The following is a 20,798-nucleotide window of genomic DNA, read 5'->3' as shown; positions in this document are numbered from 1 at the left end:
TAAGCCTTTTACAACCACCTACATAGTCCTACTTTATAGATGAGTTTCTGTTGTGAAACACCGAGACTAATGTTTAGATATGTAACAATGCAGATGAGAACACAAAGACACAGACTATCCTTACACTAACAATACAACAAAATTGCAGTCCTATTTGGAACTGTAAAGTTGGTCTGTAATTAGAAGAGTTCGTAAGGTGATGCTATGTTCCCTCGCATAATAAAGTAAATAAAGTACACATGTATAACAGACGAATGCCTATATAAATGACCACATTGCAGTGATTTTAACGTTATCATGTCAGACATCAAATAGCCAACTACACATCAAGAAGAAGAATTCAACTATGGGTTACACCAAAAAGGTAACTTGGTCTAGCTTCCATTTGGGTTCAGAGGCCCAAGTGACTCCCACTTTATGCAATTCCTTTTTTAAGAAAAACAAAACAACATAATTTCATAGGAAACCTCTGAAGTTTACACATCCTCTTCTAACTGCAAGAAGCGAAAACCATACACAATCACTTATTAACCTCATCCAAGATTTTAAAATAGGCAAACCCTTTTTTACAGTATGATCCCATTACCTATATAGTTCTTTCTTTCTTTTTTACATTCTCTCTTTGCAAATGCGCTGGGGTTAGGCAGACCCCTACCAGTTTATGAATCAATAAATTAAACTCAAGTGTACATAGTTCCATTGGTATCACTGCCTACAAGGTTCCTTAATTTCCTCAAATGAGAGAGGTAGAAAACACTTAGTTAGCATTTACCAACAAACAAACACCGTTCCACTCTAACCCGATTCTATACTCCAATATAGCCAACTGGTATCTAGTTGTATCACTCACTTCCTTTGAACAGATAATTGACTAACCTTTCATGAGCATAGTGTTGACCTATCACTGTACTGATTTAGAGTCAGCTGTCTAGAAATCTAATACCTACCGACCCCATAACAAGAGAAACAACAACCAGTCTTCGAGTGCTATAGAACTACAGTTCTTAATCTTATTTCTCTAGCTCTTATTATCTACAACATCTTCCTTCACTAACCAATTCTACACACTCTTTTCCATCTGTAGGTTGCATTTTTATGGCCTGGCTAGTAACATTAAGACAATACTCAGTACCAACTACAGCACTGTCAAACATTCAGCCCTTCCATTTTTCTTTGGAAAAGTAAAAGCTGTCAAAGGAATTGCATTCAAAATTGCCCGCTGAGTCAATATATCAACTCTCATTAAGAGAAGTAATCACTAATCATCAACAACCTTGTTTCCTCAAATTTCACTAATCCTTTCACACCACAACTGTATAACAAAGTAACACTAAAAGCCACATCTGTGACGTACTTGACGCACGAATTCTATACAAGTAAACCTACATTCGCAACAAAACTTTCATGAAGCTCCAATTAAAGGTTCCAAACAGAAATGACACCAATGTAGAGCATTCCAATCACTAATAACAGAACAATTTTCAAAGAAACAACATCAAATCATTCATATAATAAACTTCAATTTGCACTAATTTCATACTAAAAACAGCTGTCTAACCACAACTAGATTTCACCAATTTCTCAACACTTGCGTGTTAACTTCATAGATCTAGTCATTTTTACATACTCAAAAAAATTCACTAATCTCATAACAAACAGATCTATCAAACAACAACAACAACAACAACACAAAATTTTTCACCTCAAAGAAGCTTTCGATTAACCGATCTACCAACTTTCTCTCTACTCTGATCTTCAATAAACCCAGAATCTGACTCATCAAAATACCACCCAACTGTTTTCTGTGCTTCTAGTACAAATTTCGATATACCTAAAACACAAATTCAAACCATATCTAAATAAACACATTTCAAACAACTACTCAAATTAAAAAAAAAAAAAAAAAAGAAAGAGAGAGAGAGAGAGAGAGAAAATAGACCTTGTTTAACAGTTTGTTTGTTGTCGTGGATTTCATGTATAGTTTCAGATAGTTTCCAGTAAAGTGGACGACCCACGTAGAATGCAATGAAGACAAGTAGTAAAATTAGTGCTACTCGAAATGCTAGTTTTGCTGGTGATGAAGAAATCGCCATTTTTAGTCCAAAAAAAATGAGTCAAAGTCTCAAGTGTGAACTGAGTGTGTTTATATAGTGTCGGTTCTGATCCGTTGTGAAACGGCGCGCTCGTCTAGTTATCCCACGTGGATTAATGAGAGTCTGCCACATATGCTAAAAAATAATTAGTTCAATTGGTCCACTTCTCACAACTCACAACGGCCTCTTTGCCCATTGCGAAGAAAAAAACCAAAATTAAACTATTAAATAATGAGCATGTCTTCAGTGCGCAAGATATATGGTGCGCAGATAATGGGAAACAATATTTGGATCACTTTGTTATCTTTTTTACGATAATGGAATGGCAATACGCAATGGTGCCTTTGATATGAAGTCCAATGCAGATTTGATAAAGATATACACCTTGCCAAATTAAAACTCATTTATAGATTTAGCCTTAAATAATTTGAGTTTATTTAATTTCATAAACATTGCAATGGAAAACGGAATAGAATAGGCTGGCAATGGTGCTATGCCGGGTAAGACATGAAATCCAATGCATTCCCGTTATGGAATACACTACACTGTATACACCTTGCCAAATTTAAAAACTCATTTACACACTAATTTATATGCCCTAAGAGGTATCATGTTTGAGTTATCCCCATTTTAGTAAATTTTTGTTTGAGTCTATGGGAACCCCTAATTTATTTTGAGGAATTCAACATATATCCACATTCTATAGTTTCCAATGGAGAGAAATAAAAAAAAAATAGATTGTAATCTCGATTGTTATTTGGAGTGGCGTTTGAGTTTAATTTAAATAGAGACGTCACTCCAAGTGACGTCCGACAAACTTTAAATTCTCAAGTGATGCCCGAGCTTTTTAATAACTTGTATGCGGGTGGAGAATTCCCCACTTGCTCTATTAGCTTATTAATTACAGTATACAACCCCATTGGAATGAGTTTTTTTAATTTAGGAGTGTAAACTTTACAATTTATAAGGTTTACACCCCCATTAGAAATGCCCTAAGAGGTATCATGTTTGAGTTATCCCTCATTTTTACGATCTATTGGGAACCCCACGATTATTTTTACGATATTCTAGATTGGAGATGGGCAAGGGTGCCCACTCACCTAGCCCCCAATTTAAGGGCCACTTTTGCACCTAAGGACATCGACGGCCAAACTAGCAATACCTTGAATCCCGATCAAAAGTACGCATAAAGTCATAAGTTTTAAGTTTTATATTGTTACCATCGAAAAATTTGATACTCGTGTGAAAGTAGGGTACAATAACATTTGAGCATTCTCCTATCACAACCTTCATCAATCTTATTTCTTCTCTTCTCAAGCAGTCTCATCCTTGCTACCTTCTCCATAACAATAATTTTGCTCGGATCTACTTGAGTCATGAGAGTGCTTAGTTTTTCTTTAACATTTGTCATCATGACATGTTTGGAGTGCTTTCTTCTACAGTGTGTGTGTGTGTTATTGAATAAAAACTTCTAAAACATTAACGACACTGGATAACAACTATCATGTTCGAGTCTATTGAGAACTCCTATTTTTAATGAATTATTGTTTGATAGATGGACAGGGATGTTATAAGTACATATATTCATCCAGCACTCATCAACCAATCACAAGGCAACACATACGTGGAAGGCAAGTTATCAATATGTCTATGTACATATCCTACATCCTATACTTATATACTCTACCAAAGGAAGACATCTTACGCAACCAATCGGACTACATTGTATGTACATCTCCTCACTCAGAACATCCTAAGCAAAATCCAAAATGTTCTCCTTCTCCACCTGCATAATAGTATGACTCCATCCTCTACCATCTCTGCAGTAGAACACCTATGCCTCACCAACTACCATCATTACACTCTTCCACCAATTGCAACAACCAGGGACGAAACCAGAATTCAATATTTAGGGGTGCAAGAGTATATGCAACCTAGTGTTCCATCATACCCTCAACCATGACTCATCTCTTACTATCATCATTACTTATCAACTATAAAAAGCCAACCCTAGAACCACTCTGGTTTGATTCAAAATCCTACACTCTAACCGAATATGTAGGCATTTTCCACTTAAAAAAACAACCATTAACAAACACCCAAAACCTTCTCCAATTATCTACTTTTAGCATAATCATAATAATATTTGGTGTAATGTTAGAGTGAGTCCTAAATAGATTCATTTTAGTATTTATAGTGCCAACCCTCCAATTTAAAGTCAAGCCACACCAAATTCTCTAGCCATTGTTGGCTTGTTGCCATATAAAATAAATAGTGCGTGTGTGTTTTTTTCCATAAATGGCATGGTGGACTGGTGCCTAAAGGGAAAATGATATATTATCTTGATTTTGATCTAGAATTGAATACTATTTTTTTTCGATAAACATTTGTTTTTCTTTGATTGGTTTGTACAACCAAATATCAAGACCAAAATATACATGGAATATTAAAGAAGTCCACACAACAACAAAAACCAAAACAGCACCCATGTAATCTTGAATTGCATGACCACTTAAATCCACCAGCAAGCCCATATAGTACTTGTACCACCCAAAATTGAATGAATATCTGTGTACCAACCAAAATCTGAAGTAGAGATTTTACTATAAAATTTGTTATCAGAAAGAATTCAAAGAAGGGAGTCCGTCCCCAGCTTTAATGTTCTCTATCTTAAAATACTGGTGTCTATCTAAAAAATATATCTGAAAATATTGGTGGTGTACGTGCCCCTGTGCCTGAGCGGTACAGGTCCAAAGAAAAAGACCGTTGGCTGCCTCTCTTTACTGCTCCAGATACCAACAGGTCCATCAATATTCTTCATTTCTCCACACAACAACAAGACAAATAAACCCTGACATTATGTCCACCACTCAACAGACGTGGCATTCAAAAGACTTGGTGGCATAACAAATGTACGAAGTCATTGCCACTCAATCACATGACTTGGCATCCGAACCTCAGCTTCGGACAACCGTTTGCTTTCCAAACCTCAATAACACAAAACTAAAAGTAAAAAAATTGACCTGAGCTTGCTTTGTGTAGTTGCCGCACTAGCCAAGTAGCCATTACTCATTTTAGTCACTACAACTTGTTTGAGAAGCCAAAATAATGAAAAGTGAAGAAAAGAGACTTCTCCTCAAAGCAAAAAACCTCTGCTCTTCTCTCACTCTCAAGTCTCAAGTGTTCCACCCATTAAAGCTTATTGTTTCCAACCACAACAACTCACTCAACACGAGAAACCTGTAGGTCTTCTTCACGAAAAAGCTTCAAAAACCAGCTCATTCCTTCTTTTCTTCATTTCTCCCCACCCCTTTAAAACTCAACACACACTTTTCCTCAAAACTCAACAAAACAAGAGATGGGGAAGCATAAATATACTCTGTTTCTAATTTCTCTAATTTTCACTAGCTTATTCACAACGCCATTCGCTATACTAGACCCAATAGATTTTCTAGCATTACAATCTATTCGCAAGTCATTAGAAGATATGCCAGGTTCAAATTTCTTCTCAACATGGGATTTCACATCAGACCCATGTAAGTTCTCAGGTGTTTATTGTGATTCTAACAAAGTTATAGCATTAAATCTTGGTGATCCAAGAGCTGGTTCGCCTGGTTTATCAGGTCGTCTTCATCCTGCACTTGGTAAACTTTCTTCCTTAGCTGAATTCTCTATTGTTCCAGGTAGAATCATGGGTTCTTTACCACAAACTCTCCCACAGCTTAAAAATCTTCGTTTTCTTGCTATTAGTAAAAATTTTATTTCTGGGCCCATTCCATTTTCTTTATCTGAACTTACTAGTCTTAGAACACTTGATTTGAGCTATAACCAAATAACTGGTTCCATACCAAGTTCATTTGGTTCTTTACGTTCGTTAACTAATCTCATTCTTTGTCACAACCATCTTTCTGGTCCACTCCCATCATTCTTCTCTGAATCGTTGACACGTCTTGATCTTAAACATAATAATCTCTCTGGGCTACTTCCTCCTTTTTCTTTACCTTCTTCTCTTCAGTACCTTTCACTTTCTTCTAACAAATTCACTGGGTCAGTAACTCGTGTGTTGAGTCAGTTAACGCAGTTGAGTTATTTAGATTTGAGTTCGAACCTGTTTACGGGAAATATTCCAGGGAATTTATTTACCTTTCCTATTAATAATCTTCAATTGCAAAGAAATGTTTTCTCTGGAAATATTTTACCGTTGGATCAAGTTACAATCTCGACCGTTGATTTAAGTTATAATAGATTGACTGGTCAGATATCACCAATGCTGTCGGGTGTACAGAATCTTTTTCTTAATAATAATAAGTTTTCAGGGCAGGTACCAGGGAGATTTGTTGATAGTTTATTGTCTAGTAGTACACAAATTTTGTATTTGCAGCATAATTATCTCACTGGGATTCAGATTAATCCAACGGCTGAGATTCCTTTGAGTAGTTCTTTGTGCTTAATGTATAATTGTATGGTGCCACCTGTTCAGACTACTTGTCCCATTAAGGCTGGGTATCAGAAGACCAGGCCTACAAATCAGTGTATGGAATGGAAAGGGTAAGGAAATATTGGGAATGTATGGAAGAAGGAAGTCAAGAAATGAAGTGAAGAACTATATAATTTTGGATTTTTTTTTTGATGGGTATGGTTTTATATTATTCTTTTATTTATTTTGGTTAAATTTGTTGTGAGGTCATATTATTATGGTACACTACATTATGTGGAGAAAAATATACATAGAAATAAGTGGTTGGTTGTTTTATGTGTGAATAGATGTGGTAGAATTCTGCAGTTATAGATGTGTTTTCGTGTTAATTTTGTATTGTAGTTTCCTCTGAGTATGAGTGTATGTCATATTTATTTGGTTAATATGAGATTCTACAGACTTTTAGCATACAATGATCTCCCTGTGTATTTTTTTTTGGTTATTGTAGATACTTTCTTGGGACTCATAGTGTTACTTTATAGACACCATTTTAGATGAGATGAAATTGTCGAGTATTGGCAGTGCGAAAGAGAAATTTTGACATGTTTGCAATGATAATATTGGTACAAAACTACAAATTGTCCATGCTTCATGCTTGTATTTGCAGAAATGAATTTGATTAATACACTCACATTAGGCCCCTACCCGCTGGAATAAATTTCTAGGTCCTCCCGTGCTAAAATAAACTTCAAAAATTACTAGACAATCAAGGTTGGCAGTGTGTGTGTTTTTGCCTTAAAAAATTACTAGCCTTCAACTTTGATCGCAACACAAAATGAGGAAGTCGATCATTTCCCCAAAAATTGCAATGCAAAAAGCGTACATAGTTGATAATAGAATCATGATGAAATGAAGTCAAGTTAAAACCTGAGAACTAAATTGGAAATGGAAATCAATACCATATATAGAAACAAGAGGGTAGTGTTGAAGTGGTGGTTGCAAGGGATAATGGTTACTTTGTATGTGGGGTTTGATAATTGAAGCTCTTTTGTACCTTTTAACAAGTTGATTATTTTTGTTCACTGGGGCTTGTTCAATTACTTTAGTTAACCATGTATCATGTGCTCTTTTTTTGTTTTATTTTCTTTACCAAGTTTTTAATCCACTGCCGGATGGGTTAGAGTGTTAGACTAAACTTTACAAACTTTAAACCCCAAGTGATCGGAAAATCAGGAACTTATATTATTATGAAAGTACAGTTCAATTGGCATTGTATGTAGAGCTAAGAACAATATCAAATCCCAAACTTGCCTGAAAGCAATTCTCTAACATTGAGGCACATGCACCACTCAAGACTATAGTCTTTTTTTTTTCCGATAATTCACTCAAGACTATAGTCTTTTTTTTTCCGATAATTCACTCAAGACTATAGTCAACCATATCTTTTACTCATTTTTGGTCTAGACTCATGAGCGTCATGTTCTGGATATTTGGTAAGAGTACTCTTTTGGTAAATAAAGGTGGTCTTCTTAAATCTCAACTGCTCTCAAAGTCTCAAGTTTGAAAATACCACACTAACTACGTTAGCATTGTTACAGAAGATGATGGTAAGGGATTTCTTGGCTTAAAGGATAAGCAATGTTATCTAAAGTTCTAAACTAAATCATGGAAAGGTCAGTCATCGGTGGGATATCAATACCTCTAAAAGCACTCAATTAAAGGGATGCTCGATACACAACATGACATGAAGTCGTGAACTAAAGTCATAGAGAACGAATCCCAAACTGAAATAAATCATTGATCAACAAACCAACTCTTTTGATGAAGAATATGATACGTGCCAAGCAGGGCCGGCTATGGGACAAGGCCAACTAGGCGGTGGCCAACTAAAGCACCGCCCCAAAGCCTAAGCTTCATCCAATCCAGACCACAACTAGTAAGATTTTGTTGGTATGAGTCTGGTTAGTTTGTATTTGGTTACGCCCAAACTGCAATGACTCGAACCCACATACTTCCACCGAAACTGAATATACAACCACTACACCACTCAATTGCTTATGCTATAATTTCTGAAAATTATATATATCACAAGATATAAAATGGTGCATAAAAGAAAATAAAATATTATAAACTTTTTTATATTTAAGAGCTCGCCTAGGGCCTCCACAATCTTAGAGCCGGGCCTGGCGCCAAGCTAGGATCATAAGATGAATGGATGAATGAAAAATGTTTGGGTCTAATTTTGTGTTTTTATTCCCAAATTTATTTGGCTTTACACTACAGTCGCACTACACACTCATATTTGAAAATGAGTAGTACTATACGGACTTACATTTTTAGACCTATTATTGCACTCACTATTTGAATAACATTAGTTTGCATTGCAATGTATATGGACACGTATCTCTTTGTAAATCAATGATTATGACTTTTGACATATCAGTAAGTCCAAATAGTATGTCAAATAAGTGTATTGGTATAGCTGTCATGGAAATTTTGCCATATCACGATGGTTTTTCAATACAGAAAATGATCTTTGGGCGTTTCAAGTTTGGCAAGATCATCTTTAGCATTATTAGTTCCAATTCCAAATAATAGGAATCACTGAATGACAATCATATCTTTATCTCTCTATATCTTAAAAAAAAATCAAGACAAAAATTAATTTGTTTTGTTTTAGCTTCCGGATAAATTATGCACGGAAACTGGGTTGCCACTTTCTTAAATGTAACACTAGTCCCACTACACTGTTTCATTGAATAAATACACACAAATTCCCAAGTCCCACCTACTCACTTGGAAACCCTAAACCGTTTCAAGTTTAAAATTTGAAACACGCACTCAAAAACAAGTCTCTCTCTCTCACACACTTATCTTGAAACGTTTTCTCTACACCATTTAAAACCCTAAAAAAAAACCCTATCCTCAAACACAAAATGGCAAAGAAGAAACCTCAAAACCCAAACATGGAAGAAAACCAAGCAGATAAGTTAGCGAGTTTGAAATCATTAAACAATATTTTACTTAAAGAAACTGTTGAAAAAAGAGACCATGTTAAAAACCTTGAGTTAGAAATAGATGTTTTAAAGAAACAACTTATTGAAAGTGAGATTCAGAAGAGTGTAACTGTTGAGTTTGTTAATCAAGAAATGATGCAAGAGAATCAAGTTTTGAAGAGGGATTTTGTTAGGTTTAGAGAGGAAGTTGACAAGGAGAGTGAGGTGAAGACAAGTGAGGTTATGAGGTTGGAGAAGAGAGTTGAAGAAATGATGGGGGAGAAGGTTGAGGTGGAGATAAGATTTGAGGATTTGAGGAATGAGATGGAAGGTGTTTTGAAACAGAGGGGAGAGCTCGAAAGGGAGGTAGTTGAAGGAGGTTATAAGGTTAGGGAGTTGGAGGAGGAAGTTGAGCGTGGAAGAGTTGCATTGGATGGTGAGATTCGTGAGAAATTTGAGGTTGTGGAAAGATTGAATGTTCTGGCTAAGGAGATGAAAGGGTTGAAATCGCGAGTTTTTGAGTTGGTGGAGTGTAATGCGATTAATGAAGAGGAGATAGTTCAGTTGAGGAGTGAGTGTGGAGGGCTAATGGGTAAGAAGAAGGAATTAGAGAAGAAAGTGGAATGTGTTGTGAAAGAGAAGGTTTTGGTTGAGCATCAGTTGGACAAGGCTTTAGAGATTATTGATGAGTTGGATAGGGATAGTAAGGATATTGCGAGAGAGAAGGAAATAATTGAGGAAAATAGGGGTGTACTGGTTGTGGAGATGAGGGAGTTGAAGAAACAGGTACAACAGTTTGAAGCAATTGTGTTCAATCTAAAAAATCATGAAGGGCTTTTGCGTCGTGAAGTGGTTGTGTTTAAGGAGCGTAATGATGAGGCTGTGAAGAAACAAGAGCAAATGCAGTTGGAATTTGGGAAGTTGTTGGATGAGAAAAGTGAGATTGAGATGAGTTTTGAACTGTTAATAGAAGAGAAGAATTCGACCTTGAGAAATCTGGAGAAGACTCGGCTTGAGTTAGAGAATGGGAAGAGGAGGATAAATGAGTTAGTTTATGAGAATGATGACATTCAGGAGGTGAAGATTGGTCAGGAGCTCGAAATTCAAAAGCTACTAAAGCAGTTGAGTGGTCTCAAGGCTGTTGTTTCAAAACTCGAGGAGTCATGTGGTAACCAAGTTAAAGCAAATGCTGAACTCCAATCTGAAGCTGGAGGATACAAAGATGCGCTAGAAAGTGTTACTGCTGAAAGGGACAGCGTTAGAAAAGAGTTTGATATGTGGAAAAATGAGGAAGAAAGTTTGTCATTGGAACTCCTTGAATTGGAGAAAAGCAATGGAGAGAATCTGAAAGAGCTTGAACGTCTGAGGGTTGAGCAATGTAAGCTATCTGAAGAGAAGAAAGAGATGAAGAGTCGTATTGACTTGTTGATAGAGGACAAAGGGGAGTTACAGAGGAAATTAGTGAAGGCTGAAGGGAGTATTGAAGATGTTAAGGCGAAGCTGAAATCACATGAGATGTACATTGAGCAAGCTCTCTTGATGTTAAAGAGCACTGTTGAAATGTTAGAGAATGGTGATAAGGAAGACTCGACATTCAATGCTGAGAAGATAGATGAGTCAGTCAAGCCATTTGCGGAACAGCTGGAAGCGATCAAGAGGGCTTTTGAGAACAAAAAGGGGAAAGTGGAAGACATGAAAAGGGAGTTCCAGTGCCTGAATCTATCAATGGCTGGAGAAAAGAAGAGCAAGAAATTTTTGCAATGGCTCTCTTCTGGTACAACAATTCTGGCAGTGGCAGCTGTGGCTATGTCCTATGTTGGAAAAGGACGCTGATCGTCTAATCTCTTTCAAGACACTGCAACAGTTTTGTAGCAACTTTATGGGCATCAAAGTTTTCTTAGCTGAGAGATAAATGGTGCATTGTAGTTCTTTTTGAAGTACTTTTAGACACTTGTGTTAGTTCGATCTACTTTTGTTTCAACTAAGAAGATTAGCTTCTCTGCCTTTCATGCTGTGGAATCAAAATTTACATTTATCTTAACCTTTTTTAGTTTTGTTTAGTATTATGTTCGATTTCGAAAATCTCGATGGCCTCTTTTGTTCTGTCTATCTCTTGTTGTTCCATTACGAACATCAGTTGTAGACTTTAGACGAAAAGACTCTTGGCCTTAATGTGTCGAATGCCATCTGTAACCAAGTGCAGATTTTAGAATCACCCCTAATACCATAAAAAGTTGAGATGGTGGAATTCTGACATCGTCTCCTCTTATCAAGGATCCAGTATAAAGAATAATAAGGACAGTTACCGCACTACCCTATATTTGGATATCATTAGGAGGTTAGCATCTGAGTTCTGTGATTTAAGATCAAACTGTCCTTGAATCTGCCTTCTTTTATGATGAAGAATGCACTTCCATGGATGAAGAGAATCAGGTGATGAGTGGTGCGTATCATTATTCCTGAGTGCTCTGTTGTAAACTTGTCTATACTAACAAGTTGTCTATCTTTTACAAAATTACTACAAACGTTCACTGGAGGGGAACTTTGTTTGCTTCTTGATGGATTAGTTAAGGAATGTATATGGATATGGTTAGCACTTAGTTGTAGCAGTAAAAAACCACTTTAGGAACCAAAACTGATAGGAAGATATGACTCTCTTCCTTGGTTACAGTAGAAGCAAACGTAGACCTAGCATTCACACTAATGTGCGGTTATCAATACTTCGGGTAAACGACCCCGTAAATAAACATAAACAATACGATCTCATTCGTAACATAAGTGAATGGAAAGTATAATTTGAATTGTTTCTTCCAAACCCTGTATTGATGTATGATACAATGAGAAATTGTACAAATACAAAGACCGCTGGGTTCAACAAACCCCCAGTACATACCAAATAACTTTTTACAATTTGTGCAAGCATTATTTATCATTTCTTCTATTATACAATCAGCTTAGAATGCCATCACAAGAATAAGGCAGAGAGAGTAGTATAAGCATCAAGAGCATACCACTAATTTTGTTGCTCAAATAACAGCATATGCCGTTTGAGATGGTCAATTTTCATATTTCCTCCGAATTCTTTTTCGGCGGACTTTTTCCCCAGTTCCAGGAAATTCGCCTCTGGCAATGACCCCATCCCATGAACAGCTAACAAGCATTGGATTGAAAGGGTGCCAACTACAATCTCTCACAGTCTGCGAATGATGATCAAGGCGTGCAACTTGGTTTCCACTGACCTGCAAAATTAGCCAAAACAAGCATTATCAAAATTTCGTTTCACTTAAACGAGTAGAAAGTACTTTTGCAATGACCTATATTCAGGTTCTCAAGCTGTCCAACATAAAAGATTGCCCCGGAAAAATTAGCATTGAATGTTAAGTAAACACTACTGAATATCATAATGGGCACAAAAACACGTGGTCATCTGTATGCACACATAACGGAGAGGAGTGTGTTGTGAAGTGTATGCCTGCCGTTGGCAATGTTAGGAGTGTCTGTCGCTTGTTAGACCCACAGTCCTTTTGAGTTTTGAGTATAATATTGTGCCTCCTTCCAACAGCTTGGGGTATGGAGTAACTAGTTCTTGACATGGTATCACAGCAATAACCCTTCCAGACTGCGTGTTCAGGTCCCAAACTCCTTTGTTAGCGCTTAAGGGAGGGGGGAGAGGTGGAGAGAGTTTGGACCATGTGCCTCTTCGCAATGTGTATGTGTTGTAGTTCCTCTGACAGACACCGTTCTCAAATAGTTGAGGCTTCTATATTAACGTGGCTGATGAGGGCGGAAAAGCAAAAAGTCTTTATACTCTGAAGTAAGGTAGCAACTAGAAATCAGACGAAGAAACTTCATCTTGATATAAGCTGATGTGGTACCTTGCTAATTCTCTTACATATCAAAGATCCAAATTTTGCAGCCACATACAGTATAACAAAATTTTGGTGCAAAAGACTATCCTAATTGCGATCATGACGACTAAAAGGCAAGCAACGTATGAGACTATCCTAGAATAGGATTTGAAACATTCTTTCAGTCCCAAGAATATATGTTATGATCATTTACTTGATTGTATTCTTTCCCAGATAATTCCATGTTGAGAACCTACTTATTTTGAACACAGCTAATTTCCCCACTCCAAATGTATATATCATAGGGCAGAAGTTTGTGTCCACCACTTTCCTAAAACCCCACCAGGTAGGACCAAACTAGCAAGGGTAGTAAATGAAATCATAAAATACAAGGGTAGTATATGAAATCATAAAACTAAGGGTAGTATAAGCATGATAAATGTACATACCAAATCGTAAATATAAACGCAACCATCATTTGATCCGGTGTAGATATACTTCTGACCAGTGCTGCAGCAAGAAAAAGTGCATCAATAACATTAAATAAGGCTTGCAACTTGATACTTTTACATGGCTAGAAGTCAATCTAGTGAACTGATCCAAAATCTTGAAAAACTAAAGAAACCGGATGATCAAAATTGCACAAATTTTAAAATAGAATGAGCACACTCTGCAAGCAACACCAAGAACTAAGAGCCAGTTATCATGCATACAAGCTGTCTGACCTTCTGTCTTTCATGATACACAGAGATGTGGAAAATAAATTATTCAAATTTTTGCAAATTTTAAAATAAAATGAACACATTCTGAACTGAGAGCCAGTCGCCATGCTTACAAGCTGTCTGACTTTCTGACACAGACATATAAATGAAATAAAATGTATGGCAAAAGGTCTACCTATACGCCGGAGAGAAGTAACAACGTATGAGAGTACGCAAGACAGAGTGGCCTCTGTATGTGGATAAAGACTGATCACAAGGATGCTTCATATTTCTTGCCCTAGGTGGGTACTCCATCCATCTGTAATCCCATTCATAGTTTCTAAATTGCATACCACTGTCAATAGAGCAAAAGTATGTTAGCAAAGAAGATAAGATCAGCAAGCAAAGTATTATTTTTATCTTTTTATAATAAGTTTACTACTAGAAGATGCACATACCTACTACTACTACTACTACTACTACTACTAGCATTAGATGGCATTTTCCTGATGTCCCAAAGTTTGATGGTCTGATCTTTTCCATTTGATATAAAATAACGACCATCTCCACGACTATCAATAAATGTAATGCCTTCTAAATGCCCCATCAGGACCCCTGCTGGCTTTCCTTTTCCTATACAACGCCTGTCCCACACCTGAAAGTGACAGTAAGATTCTCAGTCCCTTAAGGAAATAAGGATCTAATGAACTTAACTTGCTTGGGAAAAACCACTTCACATAAATCAGTCATCTACACTGACCAGTGACATAAATCAATCAATTAGCATATACACGGTAACATAATATGGATCAAACACCTTCTACTTTTCTTATCAGTATAAAATGAGGCTCCAGTATTGATATGGCTCCTACAACATCCCATAAGGTGTTCATGTCTATGAGATGACATGAACGATTGACAAGTATATATATATATATATATTACTAAGTAAGTTCCTTCTATTAATTGCAATAAAGTATGTCGCTCCTAGGAGGGAACCTATCCAAATGGTGATCTAAAATACAGTCCCCTAGCCATGTGTGTATGAACAAAGACAACACTGAAAATATGAGAAACTATGTCTCAGTTCACCAATAATAACAACCTTATTACATCCCTATGTAACATGAACTCACCATATTTCAAAAACAATCCATGTCGGATATGTATCCACGTGTCCGTGTCTGCCACATATTGTATGTGATATACCTCAATTGTTTGACATTTCGCCATGTCGGACACGGACACACCTATCTGTGTCAATGTAATTTAGTTATATACAGGTCAATCCTCATAAGGACCAACTTTTACCCTTCCCCATTTCTATGTTCTTGTTTATTAGACATAACCATGCCTTTCGTTATCCAGGAATATTCTGCTCTAGTCAGTATATGTACGATTAATCCCTAATGAAGTAACAGTGTTCAATAAAAGCAGCGGAGCGACATGTTTCATACACTGTATGTGCTACTTATGTAGGGACCTTGCTCTCTGATCCAATGGCTTCATCCACAGCAAGGACTACTTGTGCAGGGACCTTGCTGTTTGATCCAATGTTTACTGTATATTCATCCAGCTCATTTAATTTTTTTTCAATGTGAGGAATAATATATGCTGCATCTATTCCTCAGTTTACTTTAGAATGGCTAGCTACAATCTTGTCAATATGTGATTTGTATCTAAGAGTACACAAAAGTGTGTGTCGAAATCTTCACATGTAAGGTTGTCATCATCATTTACTTTTGGTGTCGTGTCTGTGTGTAGAAGAGTGTTAAACTGTGGTCAAAGCTCTATTTGAGACAGACAATTAGATAACTTGCAAACAGATGTTTACAATAAAAATAAATCGAAGGTAAACACTATTTTTGTCGCAAAGAATGCAAATGATCGTAACAGTAGAAACACTCTTCTACAGATTATCTTTGCTTGAAAGTTAATGTGTAAACAAGACGGTAATAGGCTTTTTCACAGCTAGCACACCACATGGAGAGAACTGTAGAGTACTTCCTACTCTATAGCTTTAAACATGATGAGGTATTGTACATTACCTTGCAAAGATTATCATCACTTCCAGAATAAATGAGATGGCCAGTTTCATCAGCAAAGCACACTGTATTAACGTCAGACTGCAAAGAAAACAAAATTAATATTCAGCTACTTCTGCACAGCTATTTCAAAGATATCACTGATATGCACTTCATCTTTAAGAATGGAAAAACTCTTACAGAACACCAATCCACCATACTTTCAAGCACCATTGATTAAACGAAAGTAGTTGAGATCGAACCACCGAAAACAGGATCACGTTATATACAAAAAACCAGAATAACTTAATTTGTTGAGCATAGTTACAACTGACAAAAAATCCACCTAAGACAACCCCACAGTGAGATCATGTAAGGCAATGTAACACGAAATGGGCCATTGCAGTTTCTACAGTCTGCATGGCATCAGGACATCAGGTTTTATAAATCCTAAGTTTTCGGTTTTCCTTTTTTTATTTACTTCTACAAGGGTAGGTTCAGATTAGGACAGTATTTTCTTACCAGGCATATGGTATACAAAACTTGGGTAGGTCATGAAAATTTACATTTTGCTTCAAAAAAAAAATAATAAGGTATATGCACCAATTGTCCAGGTAAGACAAGAATTTAGGTCCTGGAATTAAATTTGCAAGGCAGCCAATGAAATATGAAAAGAACCATCACACAAGCAGATTGGAGGGTTCCACAAGTCAAGTGGACAACTTGGTATATGGAATCAAGAACAATATCACTGCAGTATAGTTGATTAATATAATCACCAACTAGAACCAACTTCACCCCTTTGATTTATCAAAGGATGCATGTCCATGACTTCTCTTCTTGCGATTTTAAATCCTTCAAACCCCACCAGACCTCACCTCACTGATGTCATAATTAACAGCAAAATTGAATTTAAAAATAATTTAATTAAAAAATTAGATTGGGTACCGAGTGGGCGCGCATTGCAGTGTAAGCTTATTCAAACAAGATCATAAACATATATTGAATCGTCACTACTTCCAGCTACAAGCTCTAAGCCCATCAGTTGAAAATTTCACAGAGAATATCCCAAAAGAGTATTCCCGTCTCCATCAGCAGAGAAGTCCAAACCATCGTGAATTTCCTGCATGTGGGAGGTCCAATGTTAAACACTACTTGTGTTTGGCAAAGAGAAACACTTCAGAATCTGCTCAAAAGGGCTCAAAGAAACAAATATGGATGCTCTGCGTGATGCACTTGAAAACAAACAACTTGGGTATCTGTGCGAGATAAATTTCAACATTTTTTATTTAAAGTAATCAGTATGCAGATGTAGTATTTGTATATTTTTATCATTATGTGAAGGTGATACTTGCTCTAATTCTAGCTCATGAATTTTTTTTTGTAAAGTTTGCAGGACATTATCAAGTAGTTGACACCTGTTAGCAGTGTTATTGTAGAAATCAGCTAAACAACTAATACTAACGTCATGGTCATGTACATTCATTTAGATACCTAAAAATTCAACAGTGTCTGTGTGCTGCGCTGTGACAGAAAATGGGAAAGGATGGTCTGCACTTAGGGGTGTTAAATAGTGTCACTTGTCAAAGATAACAATCCCAGGCTCAACACCCTATCCTGTTTGGACATAGAAGTCCTCAATATTTTAAGACTGAATCAGGTTACAAAAGCCACACAACAGTACGAACAACACCCAACACTTCAACATGATTCCATCACAGATGGGATGCATGTGAAATCAAATTTGTACTTCTATTCGGACTGGAAAAGCAAAATCAAGTTGATAGCTTCTATAAGAGCAGTTAACTTGACCTACTTGCATCCACGTCTCTCTCCAACACTTGCCCCGATTTGCAAGTCAAATTGCAGTCATCTCTCTTGCAACTCATCTTACCGAGAACCCTTATACAGAATATACTTATTCACTTTTCTGAACTGTTGGAGAGTTTAATTGAACCGTGTATGTGTTGGCATGATATTTTGGTCAAAGTAAAGCCTAAGCCAAATCAAATTAGTAGTTGACTTTTTGGGTACCATATTTGATACATTATACCTATGTTACATGGACACGCCGTATTTTGGAAAAACAATCTGTGTCGGATACATATCCTAGTGTCTGTGTCGTACACATACATATTGTATATGATTTATCTCATTTTTTTTATATTTTACCATGTCAGACACTTCGCATCCGTATCGGATACGGACACACCTATCCGTGTCAATGTAACTTATCATTATACGTGATAGATAGGTTGTATAAGATTTACTCAGCAAAATGGAACCTTTGAGCCCTACTCTCACACTGACACTTTGAATCTCCTCTTTTCATCGTTTCTTTTCTTTTCATCCTATGCATCAACGATGAGATTCACTTCACTCACAAGACTCCAAATGCATGATTTGGGTGTGACACATGTACACAGCTACATGTCTGTGTCTATATGGGTATATCTATGTTTGTGTGTGTAGAGAGAGAGATTATAAAAAGAAACAAATACGATTAACTTTAGATGTGCTCAGGAGACGGTTCTGTTTTTGAGAAGTTCGGTCTTCTATGGATCCAAAGCAATGCCAGTATATCAATTAGGGAAATAATGTTAATTATAATGGAAAATTTGACAGCAGTGAAGAAAGGGTAAGAAATTACTAATTGGAGTTCCATGTGCAAATTGACAGCGAGTTCCATGTTACTTCATAGTTGGTCCATTATATTCTTTCTACATCCAAAATGCAAGAATTAATTAATGAAAGTATTGCTCATCATAGATAATGAAGCAACAAAGTACATACAGTAACGTTGGCATGTGACTCTTTAGTGGCAGATCCAATATCAACAATATGGACAAATGGGGACATACTGGCATAAACCTGCAAATTAAACAACAAAGAGTGAATATTGTATATGCACAAGTCAGCAAAAGGATCAGCTTAACGTGGAAAAATAGTAATCATACAAAATCTAAAACTTAAGTTATTGGCAACCTAAAGCCTCGAAACAAGTAACATGTGGAGCTGATCAGATAGACCATCAGAATGGTAAAATGGTAAAATTGATTGAAAGGTGAGATATCAAAATCATCAGATAGACCGCAGACTCTCAGCCGCTTAAAAGATGAAAGGAAAGTTGAAGAAACGGATTGGGCTATGAATTATGATACAAGTAAGTTTTTGCACCAATAACAAGATAATAAGTAACACAAGGGAGTCCTGAAATCAACTATAAAAGCATCATGATATATTCATTAGTGTGAAACTGTGAAATAACTAACTGAAACTTACAAGATAACGTTGATCTGGGGACAGAGATGTATCCGTAACAGTCCACCGCAAGCTTTTTGCAAGAATATCCTTCTGAACTTTCCAGTCCTTCTCCACATTGTAAATCTTAATATGACTTCCCTATATATATAAAAAAAAGGGAGTGAGAATACATAGTTGATATTAAGTTGAATACAAAATGAATAACAGCAAGAATGAATTTAAATTGAGTACCTGTGAACCAGCAACAAGAAGTGAGCCATCAGCAGAGAACTGAGAAACATAAGCTCGAGTATTAAACCTATCAATCTCCCAAGGACCATAAACAGGCAAATACCTACTAACAACATGACGACAATCCGCAAAAGAAAACCTCCCTTTCCCGGAATAATTAAACTCTCGTCCTGCCAACATTCTAACAGTCGAAACAGATGGCGAAACCCTCTCGCCGGGTAAAACCCTTCTCAAATGCTCATCGGGCTTCGTCCCAAGTTTAGTTATTTGGTGAATGTCATTATCTATATAAACCCTCGTTTTGTTCGGCATTATATTAATTGAAGATGCCTCATCACATTGAAAAAATTCTTCTTTTTCCTCTTCTTCTACTCCAAGTCTACTCATTGCAAATCCCATCTCATAATTATCTTCTTCTTCACTGTCCGTTAATGGCATATGAAATGGAATTATATTAACCATCAACTCTCTTCATCATCTTTGTTTTCTGCATAATAATAATACAGTAAAGATTTGTTTTTTTTAAACAATAATAAAATTTACATATTCTAGATGATTACTAAAAATGGAAACCGAAGTTGGAGAAGAGTAGATACCTTTTTTTTCTTTTTGGGACTGCAGAAATAGAGAAAGAGAAAGAGAGGATGGGCCCCTCCGTATTGTTAAGACTTGGTAAAGCTGGCTTTTTGCGGCCAAGCCTGCTACACGAACGCAGTCTTTAGTTTACTGCCACGTTGACTTTGATTGTCATGGTAGTAAAGATATGAATATAGGAGAAAAATAAGGAGATAGAAGAATGGCAGTTCGTAGGATGTTTTGTTTTTTTTCTTGCTGAACTCCACATATTTCATTTGCTGTCAGTACTGATCAAGATTTTACCATTTTTAAGACTACTTACAACACACCAAGAATGCCGGTTGTCTAGACGAAATGTTTCACCTAATACATTTGTTGAGCTTTAGTCTATATCGCCTATCCCATTTTCTGTTGTAGAAATCTTACAAGGAGTGCAACTCTCAACCACCCGAATAGATGGACAATCGTCTATTACATGTAATACTTGCGAGTTTTCACAAGTGTAAAATTTCCCCAACTGAAGATAATATGGAACCAACGATTATAGAGGCACCAATCTTTTAAGGACTCAAACGGACAACTTACCCATTTCCAAGTACTACAACCAAGAGAGAGTATGATTTCACATCCAAGCGATCTACTTTCGTT

General features: G+C 36.5%; 3 protein-coding genes and 1 long non-coding RNA gene across 7 annotated transcripts; 2 read left to right on the top strand and 2 right to left on the bottom strand.

The window, feature by feature from the left end:
* Nucleotides 1-1,478: 1,478 nt before the first annotated feature.
* LOC147499253 (uncharacterized) lies at nt 1,479-2,116 on the bottom strand. Its single transcript, XR_015195764.1, has 2 exons — nt 1,940-2,116; nt 1,479-1,831 (listed from the first exon to the last, which is right to left on the bottom strand). It is a non-coding gene; the product is annotated as an uncharacterized LOC147499253 (long non-coding RNA).
* Nucleotides 2,117-5,161: 3,045 nt separating this feature from the next.
* On the top strand, nt 5,162-6,983 carry LOC147499252 (uncharacterized). The gene has a single exon (XM_086561080.1). It carries the CDS (start codon nt 5,452-5,454, stop codon nt 6,643-6,645), a length of 1,194 nt encoding a protein of 397 aa, XP_086417206.1. The 5' UTR covers nt 5,162-5,451; the 3' UTR covers nt 6,646-6,983.
* A 2,297-nt stretch (nt 6,984-9,280) lies between these two features.
* Nucleotides 9,281-11,547, top strand: LOC147499251 (uncharacterized). The gene has a single exon (XM_086561079.1). It carries the CDS (start codon nt 9,447-9,449, stop codon nt 11,337-11,339), a length of 1,893 nt encoding a protein of 630 aa, XP_086417205.1. The 5' UTR covers nt 9,281-9,446; the 3' UTR covers nt 11,340-11,547.
* A 734-nt stretch (nt 11,548-12,281) lies between these two features.
* LOC147499250 (transducin family protein / WD-40 repeat family protein) lies at nt 12,282-20,411 on the bottom strand. 4 transcript variants are annotated; one of them, XM_086561078.1, is made up of 9 exons: nt 20,171-20,411; nt 19,575-20,061; nt 19,362-19,481; nt 18,873-18,950; nt 16,104-16,181; nt 14,525-14,710; nt 14,252-14,412; nt 13,804-13,864; nt 12,282-12,745 (listed from the first exon to the last, which is right to left on the bottom strand). In XM_086561078.1, exons 2-9 carry the CDS (start codon nt 20,034-20,036, stop codon nt 12,563-12,565), a joined length of 1,329 nt encoding a protein of 442 aa, XP_086417204.1. In that variant the 5' UTR covers nt 20,037-20,061; nt 20,171-20,411; the 3' UTR covers nt 12,282-12,562. The 4 variants fall into 4 exon arrangements, with proteins under 4 accessions (XP_086417204.1, XP_086417201.1, XP_086417202.1 ...); XM_086561075.1 differs by having other exon boundaries at nt 14,252-14,410; nt 14,514-14,710; nt 20,171-20,410; XM_086561076.1 differs by having other exon boundaries at nt 14,519-14,710; nt 20,171-20,410.
* Nucleotides 20,412-20,798: the final 387 nt, after the last annotated feature.

Source organism: Coptis chinensis, chromosome 5 (assembly GCF_015680905.1).
Source record: "Coptis chinensis isolate HL-2020 chromosome 5, ASM1568090v1, whole genome shotgun sequence".
Lineage (NCBI taxonomy): Eukaryota > Viridiplantae > Streptophyta > Magnoliopsida > Ranunculales > Ranunculaceae > Coptis > Coptis chinensis.
This window is presented reverse-complemented; position numbering and strand designations above follow the sequence as displayed.